General features: G+C 37.9%; 1 protein-coding gene and 1 long non-coding RNA gene across 8 annotated transcripts in view; both read left to right on the top strand.

The window, feature by feature from the left end:
• The window catches only part of LOC124426293, an 11,766-nt gene extending 9,549 nt beyond the window's left edge, over positions 1-2,217 (top strand). For both annotated transcript variants that reach the window (XR_006942705.1, XR_006942704.1), the window contains one exon: positions 1,893-2,217. This is a non-coding gene — a long non-coding RNA (uncharacterized LOC124426293). The remainder of the gene's footprint in view (positions 1-1,892) is intronic.
• Positions 1-12,500, top strand: part of LOC124426286 (anaphase-promoting complex subunit cdh1-like) — a 51,994-nt gene that overhangs the window by 36,150 nt on the left and 3,344 nt on the right. For 2 of the 6 annotated variants that reach the window (XR_006942693.1, XR_006942692.1), the window contains exons 1-2: positions 6,565-8,032; positions 10,757-10,911. Coding sequence is in view for 1 of the 6 variants with exons in the window: in XM_046967790.1 (XP_046823746.1) it covers positions 7,166-7,297 (132 nt within the window). In the remaining 5 variants the exon portion in view is untranslated. Of the gene's footprint in view, positions 1-2,461; positions 5,434-6,175; positions 6,504-6,564; positions 8,033-10,756; positions 10,912-12,500 lie in introns of those variants that run through there. The other 4 variants (XR_006942696.1, XR_006942694.1, XR_006942695.1 and 1 more) reach the window with 4 other exon arrangements.

Genomic DNA, 12,500 nt, shown 5'->3' with positions numbered 1-12,500 from the left:
TATTATATATATTATACATATTTCATATATTATATATATATTATATATATTATACATATTTTTTATATAATATATATATATTATATATATTTATGCATATATTACATGGCATAGACGGATAGAGTGATATAAAATTTCTCGAATTTTCTATTTATCTACTTGAACAATATAGTTTTCAATATCATTTCAATTTTATTATGCGATGAATAATAATAATAAAATAATAATAATAATAATAATAATAATAATAATAATAGTAATAATAAAAAAAAAATAATAATAATAGTAATAGTAATAATAAAAAAAATAATAATGATAATAACGATTTAATTCTAATTTGATATAATTTAGATTTCAATATGACACGAATAGTTTTCGGCGAATCAGAACGAAGATGAAGAGTTGGAGAGGTCGCGATCGCGAAGTACCAGAGACAGGAAGGTGAAAGAAAGCGAACGAGGAGAACGCTTTCGAGGGGTCGATCGCGGGAGTATTTTTAGAGCTTAGAGAGAACGAACGAACGAACGAACGAACGAACGAACGAACGAATGAACGAACGAGTCTCTTTTTATTTTATTTTATTTCTTTTTTTTTTTATTCTTCTTCTTCTTCCTCTCTTCCTTTAATTCAGAGATAGATTCCATCGTGCGTAGAGAGAGGGAGAGAGAGAGTGAGAGAGAGGGAAGGGGAAAGAGAGAGAGAGAGAGAGAGAGAGACCGTGGGTGGATGGAGCGGAAGAAGAGCGAAGCTCCGAGCGACGCGAGTTTCTATTCCCAGTTAGGGGGTTGAAAGGGGGTCGAATAGGGTGTGGGTGTGGATGTTGGTGTAGGTGTGGGTGGAAGATGGAGGTGGAGATGGAGTAGGAGGAAAAGTAGAAGGGGTAAAAAAGGGAAAGAGGTGGAGGGCAACGTGGGTGGCGACTCTGAGGGGATGGCCTGGAGAATCTAGGAGGAGAATCGAGGCCGAGGGAGAGAAACGCGACTAGGTGGACGTCATTGCGGAAAGCAAAAGAGAGAACGACGACGAAGCGTCCTGGCGTGCCGCCGGAGAGAGGCTATAAAAATCGTATTTTGGCGGGAGCCGTTTGTAGGTTGTATTTTCCCTTTCTATGACCCAATGGAGCTTTATCGGGTCACTCGCATTTGCATCCCGATGCGTACGTACATACCTATCTATGGTTGCATACGTGTATGAGGTGTATATATGCATTTATGTATGTATATATATATATATATATATATATATAAGTAATTTTATAGAGAGAGAGAGAGAAAGAGAGAGAGAGAGAGAGAGGTATACATTTCACGTACGCCCTTTTTATCGTCCTACTCTTCGCCATTTTCATAACCTTCCATACCACGTTTCTTCCCTACCTTTTCAAAAATGTTCCAAGCACGGATAAACGACATTATCCGTGGTACGTGCCTTACAAGAGATCGTTTTAAACGCACATAATCGATTAGACCGAAAATACTAAGGAGCTCGAATTTGCGAAAGCTAGTAGAAGATAGCCTCGGTGTTTCGATTTAGACGTTAAAGAATTCGCATGCTAATGTTATTAATAATTATATCGTTATGATTGTTAAGAAAGAGAGAGAGAGAGACAGACAGAGAAAAAAATATAAAAATAAAATAATTACACATATTTTTTGAAAATGAAGGAACAAAAGAAAAGATAGAGAGAGAGAGAGAGAGAGAAAGAAAGAGAGAGAGAGAGAGGGGGGGGGAGATAGAGAGAGAGAGAGAGAGCTTTTTTCCCCACAAAAAACATAGATGACTGACTAGACAACGATGAAATTTTGGGCGATGCTAGAGGGGAGAAAAAGAAGAAAGAAAGAAAGAAAGAAAGAGAACCTCAACTAAGTCAACGATTTCGTTGTTTCTTTTGTTAGAGTGACGACTGGTGATATCTCGTAAACATGCCTGACGGATGGACTGTTTTCGCGCCCTTCGAAGAGAAATGGTTGGCTCCCATTTTCACATCATCATCGTGAACGTCGTAGCGCGAAGGAAGAAGAGATAGATAATAGATAGATAGATAGATAGAGAGAGAAAAAGAGAGAGAGAGAGATAATAACAGAGAAAGAGAGATAGAGATAGAAATAGAGAAAGAAAAAAAATCGAGTCGCGTTAATGGAGTGGACGAAGCGCAGAGTGTGGATCGAAAAAGAGCCACCGGCGTATCTCGCGCGATTCTATCGATCGAGCCAAAGAGAAGTACTGCCACATGTCTGCTGTTCGAGCCAAACTTGGATTCGTTTCCATCGTGTTATATATATATATATATATATATATATATATATATATATATGTATATATATATGTATATATATATAATATATGTATATATATATATAACGTGATGGAAATATATATATAATATATATAATATATATATATATATATATATATATATATATTTATTTATTTATAATTTCTTCATATATTCCAGAAACAAAAAGAAAAGAAAATAAAAGAAAAGAAAAGAAAGAAAAAATATGAGAGACGAGAGGAAAGAAAAAAAGAGATTGAGGAAGGGGAAAGGATATTATCGTGGCCACTAGAAAGGACCCGTGCATCTTTACTACCCTGTTGGTAAAACCTCATCGGAGGAAGAGCTGTACGAGCGGATAGTGTCCGGCGCTAAAGCGCGCGACGCTGCTGCTCTGCCGTTGGCGTCACGAAACTCCATTACCGACGTTTTCTGTGAATTCCGCGCTCGTCGGACGCGCGAGAGAGCCGAGCAAGATAGAGAAGAGAGAGAGAGAGGGAGAGAGGAGAGAGAATGAGAGGAGGAGAACGACGCAATGAAATTTGAACGCGTTGTGCGGCGTTCGTGTTCTATCTTCCTCGACGATATCTCCCTCTTGGCGTCTTTGTCTCTCATTTTCTCTCTCTCTCTCTCTCTCTCTCTCTCTCTCTCTCTCTCTGTATCTTTCTCCCTGAGCAATATAACCACGTTCTCGTGTTTCTATCTCTCTCGCTCAACCGCCAATCTGCGCGCGTAGCACGCGAGAGAGCGCAGCTGCTGCATCAACGACGAAAACGAAGACGAAGATGATGATGACGACGACGACGATGAAGACGATGATGACGATGATGATGACGACTAAGACGACTAAGACGACTAAGACGACAAAGACGACAATGGTGGAGTATCGAAGGTGTGGGTGAAGGGTGCGGGAAGGATGAGGAATTGCGCGAGGCGAGACGAAAGGGACCGGCGCTAGGCTCATCGCGCTGAGAACAGGAGGAAGGGGGAAGGGAACAGCGCAGGAAACTCGGCAACGCCACACGGACGCTGGCGGCAGCAACGGCGCGCGCGACCTAAAGGCAGCCGTGGTGTATCGGCAACGCAGCGGTGACTCAGCAACGCCGGCCGACGGCGGCAACAACGACGACGATGACGACGATACCGGCAACGGAGGAGGCAACGACGACGGCAACGACGACGACGACGTCGGCTGCCATTGCTGCCGTTGCCATCGCCGTCGGCCACGACCGTTCGTTCATTCTACATATCTCAGGGTACTTGGGCAACGGCGTTGCTGGTTACAAGGCTGCTTCTTCTACCTCATCTCGTAAAGACCTTTTGCAACCCGGTTTTGTAACTCGATTCTTTATGGCGAATGTCTCGCACACCCCGCACCCGCCCAACCCTTTACCATCCGCCCTCTGCTCCCCTCCCCAATCTTTTTCTCCTTCTCTTTCTTCCCCTACTTGTTTTTTCTCTTTTTTTTTCCTTTTTCTTCTTCTTCTTCTCCGTCCGTCTTCTTCTGTTGTTTCTTTTTTTATCCACGCCATGACGATGACGTTGACGTTGACGTTGACGGTTGACGTTGACGGTTGACGTTGACATTGACGACTACCACGAAGACGAAGATGTTACAATATTTTTTCTCGATAGACTATAATATATGACTTCCACGAAGAGAATTATCATCGTAATCGTATGGATGGAGACGTGTACAATAATAATCACATTGATATTTTCGAATTAATCTCGGGGATGCTTTTGCACCCATGAAATATATCATAATCAATTTATTTGCGTCGATATTTTTCTTTGCTCTTATTTTCTTTTTCTTTTTTTTCTTTCTTCTTTTTTTGATCGTTCATAGTAGAAATGTCCCTCAAAAAAAGAATTCGTATGTAAGTACGATGTATGTATCAATTCAAAGGGGGTAGAGAATCGTATCCCGCGATTACCGACGAGATGAACGAATGGCAAATGTAATCGTTAGTCGCCTCCCTCCCTTCTTCCCCTCCCTCTCTCCCACTCGTCCTTTTTTTTCCTCGAAGCGCGATTGGTCGGTCCATGCCGAAATTCTATTTGTCGTTTAAAAACAAGGACGATGACGCGGAGGAGTAGTCGATGCTTGCGCCAATGCGCGCTGGCGCGCGCGCGCACGCGTTTCATCCTAAAAAACGAATGAGGACGAACGGACAAACGGACGGACAAATGGACGAAGTGAGCGATTAAAATCGAATAAAATTATTTTCTCGGCATTGCTCTTGTATTGTAACTTCGAAGAATATTGTAGTAGGAAGAAGAAGAAGAAGAAGGGATTAAGTTGATCGTATCTTAAAAGAGTAATAGTAGCAATAGTAGATAGTAATAATAATAGTACATAATAGTTTAGATTTTACGTGCGTAGTTTGCAGATGACGAATAACGAAAATATTTAATATGGGTTCCTTTTAAAAACTTGACCTTCTATATATGACGAGCTCGCGGTTTACCTTATAAGAACTATTTCCACGAATACCCGACGTATTTCCAGTGGCGAGCGACGTGATCGCGATAGTCACCGCGACAGGAATTCTCTTTCTCTCCTACATGTACATATGTATTATAACCAACCGTCCTATTCTTAGCGCTCATCGCGCGCATCGCGAGTAACGGGTTGGACGATGACGACTATGCGAACGAGAGAGAGAGAGAGAGAGAGAGAGAGAGAGAGAGAGAGAGAGAGAAGGAAAGAAAGAAAGAGCGAAGACAAACAGAATGATGAGAGAGACAGATAGAGAAAGAGAGAGAGAAAGAAGGAAAGAAAGAAAGAGCGAAGACAAACAGAATGATGAAAGAGACAGAGAGAGAGAGAGAGATAGGGTTGTGGGACAATGGGTTAAAAGGGAGGTAAAAGAAGAAGAGCGTATAGAGAGAAACACGAGGATGGAAATCCGACGACGTTGTAGTTAGTTTATCGGCCGCCGATAAAGCAGAGACTCCCGCCGATCCTTTTGGTTTACAAGAAGAAGAGAGCGTGAAACTGGCATTCTGGTTTCGTTGGAAAGGGGCAAGGGGGAGAGGGAGAGGCAGAGGCAGTAAGTTCGTCGTATTGCCGCGGCGACGTTTAAAGTTTCGCGAGGCGCGCGGCAAGGCAACCTATGGCTCGTTCGCGCGCTCCGATGCGAAAGCGAAATACATATGTAAGTATACACGTACGCACTCTCGTATGTGTGTATATATATATATGTATGTATGTATATATGTATGATGTGTATGTATGATGTATGTATGTGTATGTATTCATATGCGTATGTGCGTGCGAGAGCATAAGACACTAAAACGAAAGCAAGCAAGCAACTAAGCAAGCAAGCAAGCAAGTAGGCAAGCAAGTAAGCAAGCAGCAAGTAGGCAAGCAAGTAGTAAGCAGGCAGGCAGGCAAGCAAGCAAGCAAGCAGGCAAGCAAGCAAGCAAGCAAGCAAGCAAGCAAGCAAGCTAATCAAGCAGCTTCGAAGGCCGCGGGAATTTTGTAATCCAGTAGTAATTTGCCTACGTTGAAATTTTGGTTGCCATTACTTCGCAACATCGAGGACGAAGGAAAGATTTCTTTCGTTATCGAGGAAGGGAGAGGCAGAGAGAGAGAGAGAAAGAAAGAGAGAGAGACAAGGCATAAGTCTCTCTTTCTAGGTCGACTTCTTACGAGTCTCTCTCAAAGACGAAACTCTTCCTTCCCGTTTCGTCCATATCCTTCCAACGAAACCTTTTTTCTCTCTCTCTCTCTTTCTTTCTTTCTTTTTTTCTTTTTCTATTTTCCTCTTTCTTTTTCTCTCTCTCTCTCTCTCTCTCTCTCTTTCTTATCTTTCTATTGTCCTCTTTCTCTCTCTCTCTCTCTTTTTTTTGTTTTACATTCCCGGAATACAACTCGTTATTTTCCATTCGCACTAGGGTAAATCGAAAATTTCGATGCTCGAGTATTTTCCTCCAGTTCTCCACTACGGATCGATCTAAGCTGCCGCTAAATATAATTATAGTCGGGTGGTAGGATGGGACGAAGAGGAGGAGGAAGAAGAGGAGGAGGAGGAGTGATGGCTGAAGGGGTGGGGAAAGGGAAGCCGGGAGAAGGCATTAAGTTTTCAAGCGGTATCGGTCTGCTGCGAGGCAAGAAGCCGGCTCCTAACCTCGTCGTCGTCTATTTGCGCGTTTCGATCTCTCTCTCTCTCTCTATCTCTCTCTCTTTATTCCTCTTTTTTATTCTTTTAACTCTGCGAATATATATATATATATATATATATATATATATATATATATATATGTCATCTTTCGGTATTCAATTATTATAATCATCAATCAATTATTTATAATTATCGGCATTTGTGAAGAATTAATTAAAAAAAAAAAAGCTGGAATTCTTATTACCTCTGTTCGTTTTATCAGGAGATTTTAGAGTTATATCTGATGCGACAGAGATACAGTCTGACAGACAGACAGACAGAGAAAGAGAGAGAGAGTAAAAGAGCGAGAGAAAGAGAGAGAGAGAGAGAGAGAGAGAAAGAGTATGTGTGATAGACAAAGAGAATGACAGAGAGAGAGAGAGAGTGAGAGAGAGTATGTATGACAGACAAAGAGAATGAGAGAGAAAGAGAGAGAGAAGCGAACGGTATATAGAAGCTGTGATCGAAACGGGAGGTGAACGTAAAAGCGAGAGAGAGAGAGGGAGAGAGAGGGAGAGAGAGTCGTGAGAAGAAGAGGGAGAGAGAAGCACGCATGCGAGGTCATCCCCCCTCTCTCTCTCTCTCTCTCTCTCTTTCACACACACACACACACACACTACATATACAAGAGGGAGAGAAGAGAGATCTATACCGCAAACAAAACTATGGAACGGCGAGGAAAGCCGGGAATAGAAGGTAGCTGCAGTATCGGCGATACATCAGGATGTCGAAGAGGGAACCAATCGTTCCCTCTCTGGTGGAATTGGGTTCACGACACGCGTGTATGCACCCGAGAACGGAACTGGTTACCGACTGCGATTCGGTAAACGTGGAAAGTTCCCCAAAGAGGACCGTGGTAAGGCGCACACGCTCTCTCTCTCTCTCTCTCTCTCTCTCTCTCTCTCTCTCTCTCTTCATCTGTCTATCTCTCTTTCCTCCCTTATATTATGATGTTGCGCGTTGTCACGTCGATTGATTGCTAAGGGATGAAAAACGATATGTATATATATATATCTCTCTGTGAGTGTGTATGTGTGTGCATGTGCCTATACGAATTAAAAAACAAAATTCGTAGAGTTCGAAGGATTTATTTCCTATAAATTGTAACAAAATTAGTTAGACGAGAATCGATAGAAATAATAATACTACGTAGTAAAAATGTATTTGCAACCTTTTATGTTTTTGTTCGTTCGTTCGATCTTTTGTTTTGCAAATTTTCCTTAACCGTAATTACGCACGTTAAGTGCGGACCCCCGACGATGACGATGAGAACGTTGAGGACGATTGCGAGGACAGTTAGAACGGAAACTAAGCCCGCGTTCGACGTCAGAAAGAAAGAAAGAAAGAAAGAAAGAGAAAGAGTCCAACATGTGTATGTTTGTGTTGTGTGTGTGTGTGTGTGTGTGTGTGTGTATTAAAGAAAGAGAGAGAGAGAGAGAGTGAGAGAAAGAGTGACGGCGTATAGAGGGGAAAGAGGAAGCCTGCTCTCGCCCAGCCGGCTGTTCGAAGCAGCTGCTCGATACGCTTCCATCGTACTGAAGAGCACACGCACGCACGATCCACCAGACGAGTATATTATTCCATACGAGAAGTACGTTGAGAAATATTTATATATGATATTTATTTATATACACATATATGTATATATATATATATATATATATATATATTTATATTGTGTGTATATATATATATATATGTGTGTGTGTGTTTGTATGTGTGTGTGTGTATACGGACGTATATATACGCATTAATATATTATACGTAATATATTTTGTGCATATTGCGTAGGTGGTATGTACTTATGTATGTGCATATAAAAAAGAAGAGAAAAATGAAAACGAGTCATGAGAAAAAAAAATCACGCACACACACACACACACACAAAAGAGTGAAAGAATGGATACAACAAATATTATGACCTTGGGTAAAGATTTGTTCGATCTTTAAGACAAATTAAAGTAAAAACATAAAAAAAAGAAGAAAGAAAGATGATATCGGTTTCAATTCTTCTTCTTTTTCTTTTTCTTTTTTAACGACTCGAAAGATCTTACGCGCGTAAAATATAATCATTTTATATATCACCCTAACCTTCTTATTCTTTTTATAACTTTTGTAATTTTTCTTTCTTTTTTTTTTTTTTTTCTTTTCGTTTTTTTATCTTTTTTACATTCTCTTATAAAATATTTCTTTTTTACAAATTTACTTTTCACGGATCGAAGCTCACGAAGGCTTATAGGTATAAGGCAAAAGTCTCATTTCTCGTTTGCGGCGTATAAGTAATACGTAACGTGGCCACGTACTTATATACACACACATTTATATATATACTTGTGTATATATAAATGTATGTAGATATATGTACATATATACCAACGTATCCAGCGGTGTCTCTCCGTTCGAGACAAGGAAGTCCAATCGGATCGCGCTTTCCTGTTGCGTCACGCGTGCCAACGCATAACAGTACAACGTACGGTCTGTCAGTACGTGAGCAAACACCAGCTAGTAGATACATTTATATATATATACATACATAAATACGTATGTACTTATTATGTGTGTACGTATTGTATATTATTTTAATACGTCTGAAACAGAAAGTATTTGAGACTTTGTGGATTCTTTCAAGTACAAACAAATTCGCGAATTTGATAATTTTGCACGTTATGCATTTAACAACGTTCGTTAATCTCTTATAAAAATCGTTTTTTTTTTTCCTTTTTCTTTCTTTTCCCCTTTTCATCCTTTTTTTAATCCCACTCCTCCTCCTCCTTCTCCTTCTCCTCCTCCTCTTCTCTTCGACTCTCTTCCCCCATCCTCTTCGTCTTTCCTTCTCCTTTTTCTTTTCATCCACCTTTTTCTCTTCGTCACATCGATCTTCCAGAACGACTTTGTTTTCACGTTCGATAAAAATCGATCTTAGAAATTTTTATTAGATTTATCATCTTTTCTTTTCTATTTCACATACGTATATACATAAATACATACATACATAGGTTCATCAAGTAAATACAATTTTATATAAAGTTAATAACTATAAAGCATAGAGAGCGGTTTTGTAATTAAACCAAATATCATATCTCCGTTGGTACACGTTGGCAGGTCTTCGATAAATTTCTCCATATGCCGCCGGTAAGGTTGCGGGTTCATTGCTTTCGTAATAATTAATCGAATCGAGATTCGCTTTGTGTGTTGGTACGTGATTCCGATAATAAACTTTTACCGTGTGCCACCGAATGAATGTCAAAATCTAGTTATATGGCGATTACCGACTTCATTAATTCGAGGCACACGCCTTTTCATTCGAACGTATGTATTTGTCTATCTATGTATATGTATGTATATATCTAGCCACAAATTAATGAAATTAATTATGCTATGATATGTAAATCAGCGTGTCAATGACATGACTTTCGATTCTTGCGCGTGTTATCCACGTGTTTCTTTTCCGTTTTTTTTTCTTTTCGTTTATTATTTTTTTCTTCGTCACTTTATCTTTTTTTTTTTTTTTTTCTATTTTCATTTTCTTTTTCCATTTACCTATTTCACTTGCGACCGTTCATTTATTATAGCTCGTCTTTTTAAATGAAACTTGTAAAATAAATAAATAAATGAATAAATAAATAATTAAATAAATATATATATTTATATATACACACAAACACGTATTTGTGTCGCGAAATATATTGAATTATCGTCTGTAAAAATACACATCATTTGTATTTGTTCAAATAAACTATTAATTTGTTGATTTAAATGAAATATAGTTATTAATTAATGATATTAAGTTTACATTAAAGTTGAAATATGACGTAGTTAAAATATACTCAAAATAAAGACCATCGAAGGAGAAACAACAAAAAAGAAATGTGTGTGTGTGTGTGTGTGTTTATATATATATGATTATTAACATAAATTACTATTTGCTACTTTAGAGTTGTGATCGTTCAGAATCTAGCGAGTTTTTCAGACTTTTGAAAAAAGTTTACGTATTTCTACGTATACACATACAAACACACACATAGATAGCATTAATTAATATGGTCAGTAAGTACGGTACCAAGTACTTCAACGGTATGTATATATATATTTTTTTTTCTTTTTTGGCGAAAAATTTATACAAAACGAAGTATACGTTTGCAAATATGTACCTACGAGTTGTGAAAACATATTTATGTTGGTATTCGATTTCAGTTTCTTTTTTTTCTCTTTTTTTTTGTTTTGTTTTGTCAAAAGCAATTGACGAAAAACTGTAATATTTAAATATAGGTATAGAAATCCATTATATATAATTAAAATATATTTCATATTTTAGCCCGATAAGTTGGTGGTGGAGAGGGAGTGAGGAGGTTGGTGGAAGAAGAGAAAGAGAAGAGAGAAAAATGTTCCTAGGCGTATATTTCAAATAGTTCATAAATCAAGAATCGCTTTGATTTTCATGTTAAAAAATTTTCCCCATATTTGCTCCAGGTAAACGAATAATTTTTTATCGACAATTTTGTTTTCCTCTTTTCTTTTCTTTTTCCTTTCTTTCTTTTTAAATCCATTTCCTACATAAAATCGTTGTATCAGTTTGGTACATACGTATGTATGTAATACAAAATTTTTAATCAACATTTTTTTTTTTGTCGGAGATATTTCTATGCCAACACTTCAAATAATAATGTTAACACGTTAAAATTCACTACGGTTTTCCTTTATTAATATTCTCTCACGTTTATCACATATATATGATTAACAATAATTCAACATATAATAATAATGATAATAATAATAATAATAATAATAATAAGAATACGAATAAGAATAATAATAATAATAAGAATAAGAATAATAAGAATGATAATAATAAGAATAAGAAGAAGAATAATAGTAGTAATAATAAAAATAATAATAAGAATAAGAGTAACAGTAATAAGAATAATAAGAATAATAGGAATAACAAAAATAATAAGAACAAGAGGAATAAAAATAAGTATAACATGAATAGTTATAACAAGAATAGGAAAAACATGAATGGACATAACGAGACTAGGTGTAAGAAGACTAGATATAACAATAATAGGTATCGAAAGAATAGGACAAGTATGAATAGGTCAAGAATGAATAGGCCATGCAAAGAATAGACGAAATATGAATATGTCAAGCATGAATAGACATTATTATTATTATTATTCTTGTTGTTATTCTCATTCTTATTATTATTATCAATCCCGTTGTTATTTTTGTTGTGGTCGTCGTGGTTGTTGTAGTTGATGTGGTAATTTTTGTGGCTGTTGTTTTCTTTGTGTTGTATTTACGGTTGTTGTTGAGGTTGTTGTTGGGGTTGTCGTTGTCGTGGTGTCGTTATCGTTGTAGTTGTCATAGTAGTTGTCTTTGTGTTTGTCTTTGTGGTTGTGGTTGTAGTTGTCGTTGTAGTCGTAGTTGTTCCTGAGGTTGTTTTTGTGATTGTTCTGGTTGTTGTAGTGATTGTTATTGTGGTTGTTGTAGTTATGGTTGCGATTGTTGTTGTGGATCTTGATTTCGTTTCTGAAGTGATTGTTGTCGTGCTTATTCTCGTGGTTGTCGTTGTCATTGTCGTTGAGGTTATTGTAGTTGTGGTTAATGTCGTGGTAGTCGTTGTGTCGTTGTGAGTGTTGTTGTGATTGTTGTTGTCGTTGCGGTTGTCGTTATCGTTGTGGTTGTTGTTGTTGAGGTTGTTTTTTAGTTGTTGTGTTTGTTGTAGTGATTATTTTTGTGATTGTTGTGATTGTCGTTGTGGTTGTATGGATATGGTTGTTATGGTTGTATGGTTATGGTTGGTATGGTTGTCGTCGTGGTTGTATGGATATGGTTGTTATGGATGTATGCTTGTATGGTTATGGTTGTATGGTTGTCATATTAGTTTTTCGTATACCCGGTAGATGTCAGCAATGATAACCATAAAACCATACAACTATAACCATACAACCATAAACCTACCACCATAAACATACAACCATAAACATACAACCATAAACATACAACCATACGACCATACCAACCATACAACCATACAACCATACAACCATACAACCATA

Source organism: Vespa crabro, chromosome 8 (genome assembly GCF_910589235.1).
Source record: "Vespa crabro chromosome 8, iyVesCrab1.2, whole genome shotgun sequence".
NCBI classification, from domain to species: Eukaryota; Metazoa; Arthropoda; class Insecta; order Hymenoptera; family Vespidae; genus Vespa; species Vespa crabro.
This window is presented reverse-complemented; position numbering and strand designations above follow the sequence as displayed.